At 38.1% G+C, this 19,942-nt stretch overlaps 1 protein-coding gene across 5 annotated transcripts in view; it reads left to right on the plus strand.

The window, feature by feature from the left end:
- Positions 1-973: 973 nt before the first annotated feature.
- PRKCZ (protein kinase C zeta) overlaps positions 974-19,942 on the plus strand; it is a 71,063-nt gene continuing 52,094 nt past the window's right edge. The window contains exons 1-5 of one of the 5 annotated variants that reach the window (XM_069782746.1): positions 974-1,527; positions 2,856-3,064; positions 8,154-8,275; positions 12,821-12,910; positions 13,325-13,375. In XM_069782746.1, the coding sequence (XP_069638847.1) occupies positions 2,994-3,064; positions 8,154-8,275; positions 12,821-12,910; positions 13,325-13,375 (334 nt within the window). In that variant the 5' untranslated portion in view covers positions 974-1,527; positions 2,856-2,993. Of the gene's footprint in view, positions 1,528-1,697; positions 2,026-2,855; positions 3,065-8,153; positions 8,276-9,420; positions 9,522-12,820; positions 12,911-13,324; positions 13,376-17,958; positions 18,215-18,443; positions 18,585-19,942 lie in introns of those variants that run through there. The other 4 variants (XM_069782745.1, XM_069782747.1, XM_069782749.1 and 1 more) reach the window with 4 other exon arrangements.

Raw genomic sequence — 19,942 nt, forward strand, 5'->3', positions numbered from 1 at the left:
AAAGACTAAAGATCGACACCCCCCCCCCCCCCGCCATTTTCAAAATACAGATTATGACTGCTCAGCTCCAGGTAGTCAAAAAAGTCTAACAGCTGTGACACCTTGGTTTGGTTTGCTTTTCAAATTTGGTGGCTTACTGTTGCCCAATAGTGGATATAAATAGATCAACAAAAGCCCCAAAGCAAACCTTTTGCTTGGACAATGGTCTTAAGATATACAAGGAAAATAGCTGTTTGGCCAGTATAAGCTGCATTTCCACTAGGGGACTCCGAGAGTTAACTATTCCATGCCTTCATCTGAAGAACAGGCAAAGCCCCGGTCTCCTTTACACGGGAGATGCCTTTGCTTCAATCACAGCTGATTCACAGTTTGAAATCAAAAGTTCAAAGTATCATCAGAAAAAAAAGAAGAAACAAACCACCAAAAAACAACTTTATAAAGCCAAGGGCATTAACCATTTCACAGGCTTGCTCTTGTGAGATTGTGGTTAATTCAACAACACTGCTACAACATATTCCGTTGTTCTCCTCTCTCCCCTCTAGTCTGGCTACTCACAAGTCTAATATTGTTCATCTTTTTTATTTTATTTCCTCTTTATTGTCTCGGCCGCGGTTTCCCTGCCTTAACAGTTTTGAATGAAACCTCTTAAGGTTGGACGCTATATTTGCACTGATGGGAGATTACGCTCCGGTGGAAGCGAGTTTTCCCAGGAAGCAATTCCGACAGCTTCGGGTGCGGCAGCCAGGCCAGGACGCCGGGTCGGGGGGTATTTGTTTTGGGGAAAGACCTTTCTTTTTGTGTTGAGAGAGACAGAAAGCGAGCGCTGTGCCTGCAGACGACCACAGCAAAGACATCCCCCCTCCCTCCTCCTCCTCCCGCAGGCCACCCCTCGGGACTCCCCGGCCTCCGCTCCGCCCCGCGCCCCAGCACCGCCCCGGCCCAGCCCTGAGGCGGCCCCGCGCCCCCTGCCGCCCGCCCGGCTCGGGGCACCGCTGGTAGAGGAGCCCCACGGGGGAAACCGCCGCTGCCACCCAAACTAGCCCCGGCGGGGCCGCATCGGGAAACCACAGGCCTGCGGGCAGCCGGGACGGAGTCACTCAGTACCTCTCCAGAGGGCTCCGAGACGGGTGGAGGCGCAAGCTCGCTGCCCCCCCCCTCCTTCTCCACACACACACAGCGCGGGAACGCCGGCAGCCGCCTCTCCTCACAAGGCCTGGGGCCTTCTTCCCTCACAGCGCTAGCGCGTCTCGGAGAGAGCGGAGGAGCTATACAGGTACGGCAAGGTACCGAAACGCTCCGGCAGAGCCAAGGCGGGTAGCGGGAGAACGAGGAGGAGGAGGAGGAGGAGGAGGAGGAGGAGGAGGAAGGGCGGCCCGCCTGTCCCTGCCGTCCGCACCTGCCACCACAGCCGCCGCCGCCCTGACAGGAGCGGCGCGCTTGGCGCTTCTTCCTCCGATTGGCTGCAGGTGTTCTCCTACCGCTTCCCTCGCTCGCTTCATGATTGGTTGAGACGCTCCTACTCCCCAGGTAACGGTTGCCGGCCTATGATTGGTCGTGGGTGGGCGGGATCCTTTTGGGGATTGGCTCCAGGTGAGTCGGAGCTTGCTATTGGCTGGCAGGTAGCGTAGGAGGTGTCCTTATTGGCTGCGGGCGCTAACCTTCTTAGTCCGCCATGTTCGGCGCGGTGGCGCCGTTGCCGGTAGAGCCGGCGGCAGCGGGGTGCTGAGGCGGGGCGGCGGGTCGGTGGCTGAGGGGGGGGAGTCGGCGGCTTCTCCCGCCGCTCCCCGCCGCCGTTTTTCTCCGGGGACCCGGCGGCAGGGAGGGCGGTGGGAGTGCAAGTCCGATCCTAAACTTCCTCGCGGGACTTTGAGCAACTTCAGGCCGTGGAGGTGTAGCCGAGCACCGCCGGGGCGCGGGCGCCGGGCGGAGAGAATCGCTCGCTTTCGGCGGGTTCGAGGAGCGGGAGGGAAGCGGGAGCCGTGGGGTCCCAGCTTTCTGGGACGGGACCTCCCTCGGTGGGAGAAGGTAGGAGGAAGGGGCAGTCCCGAAGGCGTTGGGGGGGGAGGCCGGGGAGACCCCGCTCCCCCCAGCCCCACGCCGTCCCGGCGCGGAGCGCGACCCGGTCCTGAGTGACAATGTCACCTCACGATCGCTCCTCACCCGCGTTGGGCGCAGCCCGTGTCTCCGGCGGGCGCTGCGGGGGGGGGGGGGGCGGGTCGGTCAGGAAGGGTCTGCGTGTTCCTGCTGACCCCACAGGAGAAGAGGGGTCGGGAGGCCGAATTTTGGGGTCTGTCCCTGGTACCTGTGGCCCTGCTCCCCAGACGGCGGGGTTAGCGAGCTGTCTGGATGTATGTATAAGAGAAGATGGTGGTGACTTTGAATAAACGGGATGTTTGTCTGTCTCCAATCGTAAAGATAACTTCAGTTGCCCTTTGGAGTTGCTCTTCTGCTTTTCTTGGGTAAATTTGCAATGAACAGTAATTGATAGCAGTCTTACATGTATATAAAACCTATTTTGAATTAAAATACTCCTTGAAAGAAAAGAGCCAGAAGCTGTGTTGATGAATAAGTAAAGACTACTTTGGTGTGTTATTGGCCAAGAGGGAACTACTGGATGTTTTATTAAAAAAAAAAAAAAAAATCCTTAAAAGCTTGAGATACAACTTAGCTTTACAGAAGTACAGGGTGTTTTTAAATGACCTCATTTAATTTCTGTGCAGGTCAATGATTGTGTATGTTTTCCTTTTGATTTCTTGCTCTTCTATGTAAAGCTATTTGTATTTATGAAGTTTGACACAACTTGTTTAGTAGAGTGTGTGTATATTCATCTGTATTCTGGTTTTCCTTCTATGCAGCTGGATTGAAAATCATCTGGAGGAGAAACACATATTTCACATGTGAAGCTGTTCACTTAAGAATTAAACAAGCTATCTGTCTTGAGAGAATTTATTTCTGTATATTTCCAACTTCACTTAGACTGCTAAATACAGACCATGCCTAGCAGAATGGGCACAAAAATTGATTTGAACAAAGATTTCATCAGAGTAAAAACACACTATAGTGGGTAAGTCAGCATGTTTTCTCCTCTAAGTTGTGTCCTGTCTAATTTTGAAGCGTATTGAGCACGAGTTCATAGTCTGACCTAGTGATAGAGTAACCAGGGCGTTGGTGGATTTGTAATTAGTGTCAGATCAGGTAGGTAAACTTCTGGGCTATTAAAACACCATCCAGGCTCCTGCAGCATGCTGATTGTGGAAGAGAGCTGATAGTTTATTCTTCTCTCAAAAGGGGAGAAAATGTGCAAAACTGGCATAGAGTTATTCTGGGTTGATGGGTTATTGATTTCTGTTTTGTTACAAGTGTTTGTGGTCACAGATGGGTATGGATCCATCTCTTGCATCCAGATGCAGTTATTACATTTTATCATATCTACCTTAGAATAAAGATATGAAAAATCCTACAAATGAACTCTACAAGTTACTGCTGAAATTAGCATGAGATTATGAAGTGCAGGTTTCCACTTACAGATGTCAATTTGTGACTGTGCTCCTTGGGACAAAACATGTAATGCTAGGTCTTTTTTCTAGTGTGGCTTTTTAGATACTATTTTAACTTACAGCACTTTGTCTTGGAAAATTAGAGGAGGTGTTTATGTGGATAGATATGTAAGTCTTGAAATAAGTGGATGCCATTGGTTTTGTCCTTTTTTGTTTGTCTTATAGAAATTTTAGGAGGAATTGTTGTTGGAATTATTTAGGTAAGCATGAGAAATGAGGGCATTTTGCTTAGATCGCAAGTTGTCAGTAAATTTAGATGAACCTATGCAAGGTCCTTGAAGACTTGGTTTTAAGTAATTAAAATAAATAAATCAAACCCACAATCTTTGTTTTCCTGTTGTGAATAAATATTAAAAGTCTTGTATAGTTTGCCCTTTAATTTTTGATAGCTGATTCCACTGATCTCCTCCCAGTAATTTGACTAATGCAGCTTGAAGGACAATGAGATGTTAACACAGCTGCTGTAGTTATCTTCACAATGCTTATTTTTGCAGCTCTGATTTAAAACTAATAAAAAAAAAAAAAGTCATGGTCCTTAATAACTTCAGTCAGTTGTCAGAGTCAGGAAGACTTTATTACTTCAGCATGAAATCTGTTTTTTCAGACATGTTTAATCTGATTGGTTTGCTGCCACTGTGGGGACCTTGTAAATTAATGTTGCTTTGGTCCCTGCTCTTTTCCTCCAAGGCGTAAGTTTAAGTCTTTTGAAGACTTAAATATTTTGCCTAAGTAATCGTTAGACTTGATTTGTAGTATTTAAACTGAATTTACAGGCATTTGATAAGTGACCCAAGTAATCTCTTCTGATGTTTTACTGCTAAATAAGTAAATGTTGCTACTACTGTGGTGGTTCTTATATTGTGGTGTAGAAAAATGCTTTTTTGAATTAAATGTAATGTAATTATGAAAGTCACTCCACCAAATTTCATTGAAAGCAAAATGCTTTCTTGTTAAACTTGTCTACCAGGTCAGTGCCAAGTACTTTGAGGTCCTGAGTTTAGAATTCTAGAGCAGTGGTATTAATTTAGTAAATGCCAGTTTTCTCATAAATTAGTATGAAAATGTATCTGTCTTTATCTGGCTTCAATTTCTAGCTGTGCTGCTGCCTTTTAATTCTTTCCTTAGGCCTAGTAATTTGATCTTTATTATCTTCATTTTGCCACCTGTAAATTGAAAGGCTAGTAGAATCTGTTAATTCACAGTTCATTTATCTCCAGGTTAAATTTTCATATGAAAACTTGCTTAGTAAAAACATAGATAAGCTTTTAGTGGTGAGAATTCATGTCAAAACTTATGTCTTAACAAAATACAGAAATTTGCTACTTTGCTTGAAGTAAAACTTACTTTACAAAAAATTCATGCATGAAAGTAAATGGGACTGCATGCTGTGGTTCATTGTTACTGCTGCTCAGTAATTTCTGCACCATGGTTTTGTTTTGGTTATTTAATAGATGCATGTAAACTGCTTTATGAACTCAGGGTGAAAGATCTATACCATATATTTGCCATTACTAATAATTATTTTCTGCTCCATAATTTTATCATACACCACTGAATCATGTCATATATAAGCTTAAGTTGAAAATAACACCTGAACTTCAAATACTTGTGTATTGCACTTGTCTCAGATGCATGAATATGCATGCTTCTCTGAAACAGCCATAGGAGAGCTGCCTTCGCTCTGTAGGGGAAGGCACTATAAACACAAATAGAGCTTAGCATAAACAATTTGGGATAGTTTGCTGGCAGATAGTGCTGATATAAAGTGGAAGGAGTATGTCTGTAGAACTTGTCTGTGCAGAAGTGGAGGAGTTGATAATACTTGTGTCACTATTAGAATTCACGTGTAATTATGATGTTTTACAATAAACTACTACTGTAGTTTCTCCTGCAACACTATATTCAGTAACTTCCACTAGCTATGAAGTTTTTAATATCTCAATTCACAAAACAAGAGTTCCAAACTCAGTGAATTTTGTTTTTGTTCTGCTGATCAAATTTTCTTAAGAGCTGGGCATTATATTGTATTATATTATATTTTGTATTCATTAATAACTATATATTTTGGGCATTATAGACTGTATAACTGATTATCTCAGTATCTCCAGTAAAGTTGAACAAATTTGACAAACTGCAAGAAATCTTTGATGCTGGACAACTTCAGATTTAAGGACAAGCTCATTCAGGTAGCTGCTGAAGAACTAAAATGGTAGTGCAATATATCATTTTGAGATCCCAATTAAAAATCTAAGCATGAGGAAGTTTTAAAACACGTGAATGTTGAGTCTATTGCTGTGGAGTCCTAGTATCTTAGGTATTCGTGTTTCTGGGTGTGACAGAGTTCCTAACATAGCACAGTATAAATGACTGCATAAGTAGATTGCAAAAGAAAGTAAACTCGTGTAATTTTCATTTCATTATTTCAGTTACTTAGTTTATCTGGTTTATACGTGGTTACTTGAAATCACTTCATTTAAATGGAGCAGTTTTGCAGTATTGTTTGCTGTATGTTACCTTGGTTCTAAATGGTGACACGTTTAATCTATCAATATGAATGATTCTCTTGCTGTAGCTGCTCATACATCACTTACTGGTCATTAGTTCTTCATGTTACTTTGTAGTGTCCCATTTCAGATACCTGACAAAAGAGTCCTGTGGGATTCTTTAGTGTTAAACAGTGAATGATTTTCACTTATCTGTGTGCTGATTGCCTAATGTGGCTATACAGACATTAAAATTAAACATAGTAAATCTCAAAGGAACATGGACTTCACTGAGATAATAATAATTTTATAATAATTATATCATTAATGTTTGTATCTGCAGTAGGTGCTGTTTAGCATACTTCAGCTGTATTTTGTCCAATATGAAGTTTATTAATTTACCTGTAGAATGGCAGTGCCATCTCTTAGAATTTTAACAATTTAAGGCTGATTAGTATTTGTCAGCTTTAGTTGGAGTTTGCAGTGTGCATAGTAGAGTATCGTCTTCCTGTGTAGTCTCAGTTTTTGAATATTATTTAGATACTTGTAAAAGCATCATTGTCCAGTGTTACCACAGATCTATAGCTACCTGATTTCATGAAAACTTGCAGTGGCAGTGCATTAAGTAATAAGCTGCATTTGTTAGTGACTTTGTCTTGGTGCAAGGCATTGCACCAGACCTCAAATACTACTTTGAGAACTGGTTTGGTCACTTATTTTCAGAAGTGCATAAAATATGACTTTTTTGACAGGGAGCTGTTCTTAAACTCAACCTCACCTGACAGCTCTCAGTATTGTACAATAATATGGTTTTACAAGTTGTCAGTTAACGTACGTATTTCTTTTTCCATTGTTGTTATGAAGAATTACTAAGCTGCTGTTCTTTGAGAACTTTACAAATTGTAGATTAAAGGTACACTTGAAAAGGTAGCAGTGCTTTTAATCTGAATTTGAAACTCAGTACACATCTTTAAAATTATTGTTTTAGAGCTTTGCTTACTGTAATTTTTGTCAGCAAAGGCAAAATGCAAAGTTATTAGTGCATATCATTTAAAATGTAAGTTGTAGAATTTAAGGTTCTTAGTTCAGTGTAGTACCTTTTGGCTTCTGGCTGAAAGGCATAAGCAAGCAAAATATGTAATATAACAGGTTTTCTAAAATGACTTGCCACACAGTATGAAAATAGGAAAACTATCTCAGTCATGTTGGGAAACTTCTGATATATTTGCTGTATTAATCTAAGAGGGGAAAGAATTACATATGCCAGTGGCCATTAACTACAAGACTGTTTCCTAATTATCTCATAGAAGGTTTTGAAAGCACTGAGATGACTTGACTACATCTCCTCTTTCTTCCTGCACTTGTTTAATCAGTTAGTTTCCTTGAGGCTGTCATTTGAAAAATATTTAGAAAACAGGAGAAAATCTAGTTTGTATCCTCCGATTTTTGTTTTGCATAATTTTTTTTTAATCTTTATCCTGCTTTGGCAGTACTGTGTGGGCTTTCATTATATCAAGAGTTATTCTCACAAATGCCTGAACATACTGTATGGTCTGCGTTAGTGGAGTTCAGTATTGGGTTCATGTTCTGAAAACACTATAAAGCTAGAGCACAAGATGCAGAATTTGAGTAAGATTTTATCTGAGTTTTCTTGTAATGATACCTTTTGAGAATTCACCTATTCAAAGCTTTCTCTCTAACAATATAGTGGATGTGAGGAAAGACCTGCATTTTAAAAGGATTTTACAATAACTGAGAATTTACTTATCTCCTGATGGAAGAAGTACCTGGATAAAATTTAATTCTTAAAAAATCATATGGTTTTTACAACACTTGAAATGCTGATAGTTGTAATAAGTGAACACGTGTTAAAGATAGATCATTAACACAGTTAATTCCTCCATACTAAAAGTATTTTACAAAAGTTAAACACTGTGGGATGTAATCCTATGGACTTTTGGCAACTAATTTACATTAGTGGGAGCATTTTATATGAGGAATGCTGATTCTCTGAGTATGAATTTGGAGCTTAGAGTCCATAGATGGAATTGTTGGAATATGCAGGCTAATGCAGATATTTTCTGATAAAAGCCTATGTTTTCATCTCATGCAGGGACATCCTGATAACAAACTTGGTTGCGTCAATGAGCTATGATGAACTTTGTGATGAAGTGCATGAGATGTGTAATTTACAACAGGAACAGCCAATTACCCTCAAGTGGATTGATGATGAAGGTATTGTACTGAAATACTACTTAGGCTTTCTTGGGTTTATTGTCCATTGTGGTACAAAGAAAGGGGCATTGAGGAAACTTGTTTATACAGATTTCATATTGTGGAGTTACTTTTTGTTTCTAAATACTAGGGTGCATAACCCTGTCTTATATAGCAGGGAGCTTGGAGAAGTGAGCCTTAAAACATGAGGGTTGATTGCAGTAACACTTGCATTCACTTCTACAGAAGTGAGAGCTTTGTAGAACTTTAATGTTTTACTATTCCATACTTCTATGCTGAATGCAAAGCTTGTTTTAATTTCAGACTTTCATAGGCCTAATGCTGTACCCCTCAAAATTCTCCCATTTCAAATTCTTGGCAAGATCACTTTTTGATGTTTTTAATGCTGTCAGCTTCCAGAATGGCATAGGCATTTGCGTCTTTTGAATTGTGATTTATCTCTTGAATGAGTGTGTTTCTGAGAAGCAATGTAATTGTAATACCAGAAGACTGTTTTTAACTCTTCTAGGATTTTTGTATTTTATGCAAGGTAGGTGCTAAGAATTCCAGTAATGATAATTGATTTTAACTTTATGGTGGTTGTCCCTGGCAACTGTATGATAGTCACTGATTGCAGTATTGATTATAATAATGGTCTAACATACCCTATTTGAGAATTAGAGGGTAGATGTTGTCTCTATTTAAGGGAGCATTAGACTAAATTGGTTGTTAATATCCTGTTGATGTAAAATACAATGACCAAACATGAAACAAAGGTGACTTGAATTGGGTTTTATGTTTCTTCCACTTGACTGATACTTCAGAGCACCATTTTTCAAAGATAATAGGCATTAAATAAAAACTTAGCAGAAATACATTGTTTCCCTGTTGTGGTGGGGAAAATGCCCAGAAAAAGAAAATGGGAGAGGGGTTTATATCTGGGAAAAATAGTGTAAACTTTTGGTTTTGTGGAATGTGGAGTTGGTGAAATCATGTAAAAACAATTTGTTGTGAAAGCCTCTTTCTTATGCTGTTCCTGCAGGAAAGGTGGACGTTGCCAGATCTTACTGTTCTAAGTTATCTTCAGATATAAAGCAGTTTATCATTATTCCTCCACAAACAGTTGTGTGTGAGAGAAACTTACCTTTTCTTTGCCCTTCCTACAGGGTCTCAAATATTGGCACGATGCGAGATGGGTTTGCATATTTATTTCTGCCGTAAAATGTGGCAGTTCTCTGCAGCCTTAAGTTAGAGCCTTCTGGTTGTTGTGAGTAGTAGTGAAATGGTGATACTTGACACTGAGTGCCTTTGCTACTTTTTTTTGCTTCCTTTTGGAATGTATGTGTCTGTTTATGATTTAACAGGCATGTGGTGTATCTGTAACTCATGGTGGGCCGAGCTGTTGACCTAGTAGGTTGAGAACAACTACTATACAATTATACAACTGCACAGGTGCTCGCTTATTTTCCTGTTGCACCTTGCCAAAGCCATGGTCTGCAGCAGAACTCCCTAGAACTGAATGCAGAAAAATGAAAAAATACTAAATTGGTTTGGCTAAGATTTGTAATTATGTGTTTTGTTTTCTTAATGATAGCCTATGCCACTCTCTTAGCCGAGTAGCATTGTTTGGTGGGTGAATGGAATCTCAGAATAATGATTGAGGAAGGAGGTAACCTGTAGTGAAAGAAGACTCAGTCCTTTTAAGATACCAAGGAGTAGTATCAATTATTTTTAAGTTTTCCTCTTCTTATCACCAAGACAGAGGCAGCTGTACTAACTTCAGTTTCCTAACCCTCAGCTTCATGGCAGTCTAATAAAAAGTAACCTGATCAGAAGTGCGTGGCGAATAATTACATTGCATGTGCTTAGCTATTTGAACTGCATGACTGCTAATAAAAGGAAGATTATTGCAGGAAAGAAGAAAACCTCAGGAGTTTTGAGTTGGAGTATTTTAAGACGTGATTGCTGTTAACTATTTCTTGGTTTGGATATCTGTTGCATTGGCTTTTTGCGGTTTACTTAAATTAAAACAATTATGTTCTTTTTTTAGTTGCAGTTCTAACAAGTGTTTTCTTCTAGTCTCGGTTAAATACATACCTGTACAACCCTTTTTCTAATTCCTGATTCTGAGTTGTTAAGTTTCAACCAATCTGCTGTTTTGGCTGCCCTCAATCCTCACAGGTTTTATGATTTATCCTATTTGTGCATATGAGTGAATGTTTCCACTTATTGCCACATGTAATTTAAGTTCATTTGACTGATTGCACAAACAGATGTTCTCTTTGAACTAACTTAAAGCAAACAATTGCTGATGGCTTAATGAATAAAGAAAACCTACCAAAGAGCTGAAGAAAATGAATTTTCTGGTGGGCTTTTTTAGTGTTTCTCTGGTTTTGACAAGATCCAAAATGTTTGAACTATAACTCACTCGTGATAAAATTCCATGAACATATAAGGAAAATGGATTGCTGATTTGCAGTACAAATACTTTTGTCTCTCATGTTGCATTGTTGCAGTATTTATAGATCATCAAAAGCAGTGGCCTTCAAAGAGGGCTAGATGCACCCTGGTGTGCATCTTTTTAAAAAAATAAGATTTTTAAAATAAGAAATTAAGCTTTACTTGATTTAATATGTGGCTTGACACTGGTGTCATCACTTAGCCCGTATATCATATGGTCATGTGTCACATGGTGGACAAGGTGTGCTGTGGGAAGAGTGGGTGTTCCACAAAGTTGCAGGGGTTGAGAGCGATACCCTTGCTCTTTGGTCGCTTTCAGTGTATTGTGACGTACTGCAGTTTACGTGTGTCTGGTTAAGTGGATTTATGGATTAATTATCTAGTTTTAACTAAAATAACTCTCATAAGGTAATGCTAATAATGTGAGCACGAGCAGACAACAAGGAAATGGTGGAGCTGACATTTCTCCTACTCTTAAGTATGAACTATCAGCCACACTACAGGGTAAACATAATGACTATCTAATCAGATCTGACAAGAAGTCAGTCAAAAAGATTCAAAATTACCAAGACCGGTATTTGAGATATGTATTTCAAATGATGTATACACATATATATACACAATATATATACATATTTCAAATATGTAGTTTTAATGATGAACCTCACCCTAAGTGTATGTTGTGTTTTGACGTAATAGATAATGATAGTATGAAGCCGTCGTGATTAGCAAGACGTTTAAAAACTAAGTATCCAGAACAAGACAAATGTCTACCTCTTTTCACTGATGTTTTAAATCTTGTGATACTCAGTTTGGTACTCTACAAAACTTCACTAAACTTTGTTAAATTTTTAGAAGCCAGTTTTGAGGCTTCTTACTTAATAGCAGAAGGCAAAAAGCTGCATACCATTGGGGAAACATTTGTTCTTCCTGTCATGGTAAAAATGGCTGGAATAATATACAGAAAACAAAATGGTGACAAACTGAAACGCATTCCTTTGTCAGAAGATACTGTTGGAAGATGCATAGAAGATATTGCTGAAGGTTTGAAGAAACAAGTATTAAAACAGCCTGTGCAGTGTGGGAAATTTGCTATATGGTTGAATAAAAGTACAGATGTTTCTAACATGTCTCAGCTTATGGTATTTGCTAGATTCTGTTTCAATAGTGAGATGTGAAGATGTAGGGTTTTGTGCATCACTGAAGGAAAGAAAGATGCACTAGAAAAGATACAATCTCAACAGTAAATGACTTTAATAAAAACAATGTGTTATGAAAAAAACTGTGGAAGTCTTCACTGACAGGGAGGCTGATTTGACTGGAATTAAAAAAAAAAAAAAGGATTCTGGGGGAAGGTTGCAGGGAGCACTGCACAGGAAACTCATCCACTGCATCGTTCATAGGCAAGCTATTGCAGCAAAGAGTTGGAGCCAGAAGTGCATGGAGTGCTACAGGATGTCATCAATGTAATTAATTTCATAAAACCAAGAACTTTAGGTAGCACAGTGTTTACAATACTTATTACTAAGTTGGGGAGTGACCATGAAACTTCTGTACCTCGCAGAGGTTAGCTAGTTGTCTTGCAGCAAAGTGCTTAAAGGAGTTGTTAAACTTAAAGACGACTTGTGCGTTTTTCTTTTACAAAAAGATAAATGTTCCAAATATGTGGACATTATCTGTGATGACAACCTTTGTAACTTTTAAGTTATCATATCATGGTTCTGCAGTAAAGGAAGTTAAGGTAGTAAGAGAATGGGCCTTTTAACAAAGCGTAAATTAATTTTGAATTAAACTTAAATTTTCAGGTTACTAGGAAGTGATCTTGCCTCTTTTTTGCTGAGTGTTAAAGATCTTTAAGCATATGTATTCACTTTTGTTGTCTCCTTGCAAACCAATGTGGTATATTTTTATCTACTCAGTTTTGATAAAATCGGAAGGAAAAAAAAAAATTAAGTTGATGCATTTTTATCAAAGCCAAAATATCAGCTTAATATCAAATGATTGAAAGAAAAGCAATCCTGGAGGCTAGTACATTTCTTACTGACTAATTTAAATTCTTCACTCGATTCTTCACTCGTAAATTTGCCTGTGTTGCTTTTTCATTAGGTGACCCATGTACCATCTCATCTCAAATGGAACTGGAAGAAGCCTTCCGTTTGTATTGTCAAAACAGAGATGAAGGGCTGATTATTCATGGCAAGTATTACATAGTTCAAGAACCTGTATGCATTTATTGATAATCCTAACAGCTGCTTAAATGTGAGATTGGAACAGTTCCTTTGCCTGTAAGATAACGTTCTTCTTTATGTAGCTGATGCCCTATAGTTTGATGTTTTAAGAAGGAAATGTTCTTTTGGATGTGGAGCGCAAAGCTGAAACTATATAGTAGGCTTTGAGAGAACCTCAAGTTCTATACTGCACAGATTTGTTGATGCTGTAGTGAAGTATTAAGATCTTGCCAGTATGGAACCAAATTTTGATTTTGTCATTTCTCATGCAGAATTATTTAAAGGCTTTCAGAAACTGTCTTTGTGTAAATATACCCAAGAATCAAGGAAAAAGTACTACTGAGAATCTTTTCACTTAAAACATCTAATGTTTTTGTTTTAGTTTTCCCAAGTATTCCAGAGAAACCTGGCATGCCTTGTCCAGGAGAAGACAGTGAGTACTAAAATGTTATCATTTTTTAACTTAATTTTTTCAGTCACATGGAAAAGAAATATATTGAAAGATTTTCATAATCTAGTGTTAAGTACATGTATATCTGTTCTGTTGTTTCTTGGTAGAATGTAAAATGCTTAATATTTTATCAACAGAGAAATTATGTAGATCAACATTGTAGTAATGTTCTAATGTTTCTGAGGATTAATACTGATATACCGGGAGAAAAAGAGATCAGGATTTTAGATGCATATTTGAATGTGGTCCTTTGCTTTTGTAGTTCTTTTGGTTTCTTAACTTGCAGGGAAAAGAAGTGATGTACTGAAGAATGGGGAGATACAGCCTTTTTCATAAAAAGGCTATTAATCTCTAAAAAACATCTGTGAAAGGTAGATAAACCCCCAGAGGAAGGATACGTGATTGATATGGTTTATCTGTATTTCAGTAACTTAAACTGCACGGGGATAGAATGATTAAATAGGTATAGAGTCAGTTTTCATCATGGAGGGCTGTCATCAGTACATCAGTTCATATCTTTGTAAATGTTAAGGAAAGGAATGTGAATATTTGGGTGACAGAGTTACCAGATGATGCTTGGCTAGTCACAGTAGTATGAGTAAAAGCTAACTGAAGGACGTTTGCTTTTCTCTTTGGAAGATAGAAGAGCAGATAAAATTAATTGCTGATAAAAGCAAGTAATGCATACTAGGAGAAGACTACTTAGTTGATTGGGATCTACACTGACAGACTGCCTAAAAAATGTGTAATGCAGTGGTCAATAGTTGTGAATAGTGTTTTTAATTAGAGAAATAATACTAATATACTAATAATTGTTCTACTGAGAACTTCTACTGAAATTTAGAAGATGGAGTGAGGTGGAATAAATAAAATATTACAGTTTAAATATGATTTTTTACATTTAAACTACGGTAGGTGAAAGGTTAAATGTAAAAAGCAGAAAAGTTTTTCCATTGTGACTAGGTTATTAAAGTTGTCTTATAGAAAGAAAGGAGAGTAAATGTGCAATGCTATCTGCTGTCCTTGTTCAGCCAATTAGAGGAAAAAAAGACTGTTTTCTACACTGATTAGAACTCTTAAAGAAATTATTTTCCTTGAGACACTTCATTTTTTCCCAGAAGGAAGATGATGATATCTATGTGGTCTTCCCAGTTTATTTTTAGGGTGAGCCAAGCAAGAATTTGTGTAGCTGTTTGCAATATATTATTTTCCATATATCTTGATTGTTTTCATGTCATGTTCTTGTTTGTGTACTTCCTTGTATCTATCAGAGTAGTAGCTCAGTGGGTTTCTTATTAACTTTGCTCAAGTTTCAACAAGGAAATGGGTAACCAGTCCATCTTGCTGTATCATGTAGTGTACTTCTACTGCATGTGCAAGCAAGTAAGACTTAATTTCAATACTTGTTTGTCCATGAGTTAAAATTCAAGTGAGGACTGTGTAGTTATATTTTACTATATGTTGAAAATACATAGGTTTTGCTATGCTGTTGCTTTCCAGGTTAGCTTAACAGATTGAAAATATCTATGGGAAAATTTTTTCAGGCTCAAGTTTCATGATCATTTTGGAAAGAGAGGTCTTAGTTCTGTAGATTTAAATGTGTTCTTGATGTGAATTGTATACAAGGAACACTGCTTTTTTCTGGGACCTGAGTTACAGAAGGTGTTATGTCCTAAGCTGAATCTCTTCCCTGGAACAGTGTCAGGTTTTGCATCAGCAGGCAAAAATTGAACTTCTGTATCTACAGAAAATGATCTTAGCAACAGTAGAAGTTATGTTTTTCCCTGTGTCTTGTTACTTTTCCCAAATCTTACTTTGGTAATGATGTTTTGGGATGTTTGGGTAGTTCAGTGTCTTGTGTGCCTTTGTCTTTTGTGAGAATTACAGTAAAAGGGAAGTGATGAAACTTAGCGATTAGCTAGCCTTAGAATGCTTGTAATGTTCTACCAAGGCAGATTTTGATGCCAAAGATAAAGAAGTGTTAATACTTGATCATAGGTCTTCAGACCGTGTTCTGTGAAACAGCTGTCTTTCAGTGAAGACAGAACAGTTGACTTCATTTAAGTTTCTAACTTTGGGGTAGCTCCCCCCTTAATTCTGCAACTAACAATGGAACAACCAAGTCTGGCATCCCTACAGTATTTTGAGAGTATTTCACAACATGCTGAAACCTATTTGTTTTCTTTTTCTAACTTGTTGGATGAAAACTGTGTGGAGTGAGCTCATATGGGCATCCGTGCTGCTCTGCTTTCCCAATACAAGAACCGAAAGAACGAGCCGACTCTAGCTCTGCTTCCATTCTCATAGCTCTTTAAAGAGGGAAGGAGGAAATACTCATGTTGTACCAACCTAGACTGGTGATAGTCCCAAATAGAATTATTTGCCCTTGTTTGTGAAAATACAAAGCAAATTTATGTGAAATACTGTCAAGAAGAGTAAGCTAACTGGAGGAGAGAAAAGGCTGTTTCTTAAAGGAGTATCTGTGCAAATAATGTGGCATGATAAAGTTCACTGCAGTTTAATGATCTCATTTAAAGTGTGGATATTTTAGTATAAAAGTTTTTTGTGTTAATTTGTTAGATGCTTTAGTTATCTCAAGCCATGAGATGAACTACAGAAGCACATAGATTAATGTGACTCAGTTGACCTGGTTATTCTGTCTGTAGGGTATTTCTCCTTACGTGGTTTTACAGGTCATTTTGAATCATACTTTGATTGTTTAAAAAGTCTTGTTTAGTAGGATGTGCTTGGTAAGTGATTTGTGGTCAGGTTTCTCATAATTTAATGAATTAATTCAGTGCATATTGCCTCTTTGCATCCATGGGGCCTGCATGGAAATCTGGTATTGTGGCCTAGTTGTAATTACTTTCAAATTGTTTTACAACAGACGTATTAAATTGGATCGGTGCTAATTTAGCATAAACTAATGCGTTCAGTGTTATTGGTTGTTGGCTAAAGGTATACAACAAATATCTGCATTGCACTTAGACTGTATGGAAATATTATTGATATTGGTGATATACAGTTTGAGAGGACTCTTTATTTTGACAGGACTAAAATATTGTCCTTTGTTCAGAAAATATTTGCTATGTTTCAAATTCTTTTTTTACTTGGCTTTATCACCATAGTTATGTTCATAGGAAATCCTTTTAAAAAATGAGGATATCACATGTGCAGTTTTCTAGAGCATCATGTTTACACTATAAAGGAGCTTGTGGAACTTGTGAGTTTGCCTCAAGTTATTTCCAGAGACAAATAGACAGTTAACTAATTGCTCTGTCCAAAATGGGCTTCTACTTAAATTAGCAGTCTCTAAGTGTGGACTTCTAGTTTGTTACAGAACTGTGGACAGTTTGAAATGGAATTTTTAAACAAAACTATTCAATTGCAAAATAATTTCATTTGCAATGTATTGCTCAGACTTGTTCATATTAGGTCATAGAGTGACTATTTCTAATAGTATGTGATCTGAATTGCAAGTATTTTGTGGTGGATTTCTGTAGAATTATAGGTTTTTCTTTCCAGTTCCTTGAAAACAATAATGCTTTGGAGGAAGAGTGCAGAAATACATCCTGAATGTTTTGCATTTATGTTGAAATCTAGTAATAGGGTTGCAGGCTGTCCTGGACATTTGTGAAATTGATAGGGTTTTGAGATTGTACCAGCCAGCAAAGCTTGAAATAAATGCATGTAATCCATTACTGGAATAAACAATCTGACTAATATTTCAGTTCTATTTGCATGCCTTAAGAAAAGTTCTTTTTGTGCTTGAAGAACCTACCTTATATTGATGTGATGCTGTCTGTAAGATAGAATTTGCACAGTCCCCAGCATCTTAACTTGCATTGTCTCTGTACTCCTTTTGCTCCTGAATTTTTGCACTTTCTCTTCTCCCTGCCAGACCCAGCTCCCATTATAAATGTAGCATTGCTTTTGTAGAAACAGAACCTTTTACCTTCAGCAAGACAGTTAACCCATCCCCACAGATGGGAATGGCAGTGCTGCTATGTGGGTGAGGTGGCAGGATTTCTAAAACATCTTGCATTTCTTCCCAGATATTGAGTGTGACCCCTGGTAGGCGTTTCTAGCATCTGCTGGACTGGAGCCTTGGATACTTTATCACAATGTTTCCTGATAAAGATGGCAGACTTTTAGGCCAGTCTCTTGTCTTTAAAAAATACTTATAGTTTTTTAGCAGATGAGCTATTCTTTTGGAATTGATATTAAAGAAGGTTGTTTCTGAAATGTTGAGGTGTGTATTTCTCCTCTGTGCTCATAAGTGATAGCCTTCCTGATACCCTGATACAAAGCACGGTATCTGATTGGCAGTTTTATAACTTAGTTATTGTAGTCTCAGCTTATTTACACTGGCAGATCTTGATCTGATTTATCACTCTTGGTGCTGCAGTGCATTGTATAACAAAGCATGTTCAGCTGAACAATTTCTATCGATTTGTAGGACTTCCCTAATGGAATTGCCGGTTTTATCAGAGAAATACTTGTTTTTGTGACATCAGCTCCTTGACATCCATGCCATGTTTTAGTTTGTGCCTCAGCTGCTAGCTACAGCCTCTCAAGGGAGCCAGTACCACCCGTGCCTGGATACATGAGGCAGAGATGTGAAAGGGAGAGACGGGGGTAACCAGTCTTCCATTAAATATTTGCTCTTAATGTTCGAGCTGATCCTGCCTATTGTCCTTGGTATCTAATGGTATTCAAACAGCGGCATCAGTGGAATAAAGGGAAAATGTTTCATTTCATACCTACTACATTGTAAAGCGTAAAGAATTACGTGCTGAAGAAGCTAAAGAATAAAACCCAGTGAGTAATGCATGCTTTTTCTGTAGATTTTATGTATCATCATTGTGATTGCTGTTATGAATTGAGGCCATTGATGCAGTATGTGTGTACGTGTGGTGCAGTAGATAATAGAACTCAGCATTTTGGTTATGATACAGTTGCTTTGCCTACCACCCTCCTTTGCAGCCATAGATTGTTACAAATGCAGAGATTCCTGCTGCCTCTTGTGCGTAGGGATGTGGCTGAGAGACCTCTCAGAAATGCTGATAAAATTGCATTGAAAGGACTCTTGGGGAATGTATTTTAGGAGGAAAAGAACAGAAGAGTGAGTGATGCTGCTGCTGCTAATATTGGAGATTAATGAAAGAAATGTATCCAAAAAACCCTGACGGTATGTGTTCAGGGCCTGTTTATTGTAAGATTGCTGATGTAAAGATTAATGATTTAGAAGCATCGTTTTCTGAGGCCTTTTTGTTGAATTGTGTTTAGTGGATTGTCTTAGATGGATGTTTTTTAATTGTGAAATACTTGTTTTGATTTAAGGCTTACTTAGTTTCTAATATTGTCAGAATAAACTGTGCTAGTACACTTCTGCATTTTTATATCTGAACAAATAGCTGTGTGTATTTAATGTTAAAATTAATCTTGGATTTGGGTAGCTAGTGCTAACAAATTTTTGGTTTTGTTAAATAGAAGAATGCAGACTAGGAAACCTTTAAATAATTTCACAGAAGAGAATTAATATGTTTTTAATGTATAAGTACCTATGGCATTAGTATGACAGTAGGCTAATGTTTTTATTATCTAATATTTCTGGCTGATTTTGCTGCTTTTTTTTTTTTGGTAATGATTACACTGTGTTGTGGATGTCTCTTATGCTCTTTGTTTATCTGCTCAGTATTTTAGCATTAGGTGTTTGGACTTCATTTTTCCCCAAGCCGTCGTTCTTGAAAATTTCGTCATAGGGTTGAGTAAAGGTATCTTACTAACCTAATTATTGTTGAGAGCTATTTTATTTAGGTATAGATATTTGGTTTTGCTTTATGTTCTGCCTGACACTACAAAATAGCTCTAAAAGGCTTCTTGCTACAGTAGTGTGGCCTGTAAATATTTTTCTAGCTCATAAGGCAGGTTTTTCCCTTCATTTGTTACTGTATTGGCAGTAGTGATTAGGTTATTCAGAGCACGTGAACCAATTTCATCCCCCAATGAAGAAAGGAACTATTGCGACTATAGAGACTATTCTGAAGACATAGATTGGATTGCACTGGATAATTAGGCAATTTTGAAACTGCTAGTAACCCTCTCCTGGTTTTTAGTAATTGAACTGACAGAGGGGAAAATTGTACTATTTTTGATGTAAGATGTATTGTTGCTTAGGAATTGAAAATAGCTGTGTCATAGTTTCTCAAGAATACCTGAAATGTATTCCTCTGTCTTAACTGTGTACCATGTTTGTTTTTTTTCCTGTGTGACATATTTGAAAAACTACGCATACAGATTATGAGACAGGGTAAGTTACTGAAAACAGAATTGTAGTTAAAGGTCTGTTTTGCTTATAATCATTTAATGTTTTTAGTTCTAAAATAATTTCAACATTTTTCTTAGCTATGAAACATCCAGTGAAGAATAAAGAGCTAGGCCTCCCTTTGATATCTTACCTTACTTTAAGATACTAGATGTCTTAGCAGATGTTTGTATACCAATTTGTAAACTATAAACTAAAAATACAATGGAATAAGGAATGCT

The sequence above is a fragment of the Haliaeetus albicilla genome, chromosome 4 (assembly GCF_947461875.1).
Source record: "Haliaeetus albicilla chromosome 4, bHalAlb1.1, whole genome shotgun sequence".
Taxonomy (NCBI): Eukaryota; Metazoa; Chordata; class Aves; order Accipitriformes; family Accipitridae; genus Haliaeetus; species Haliaeetus albicilla.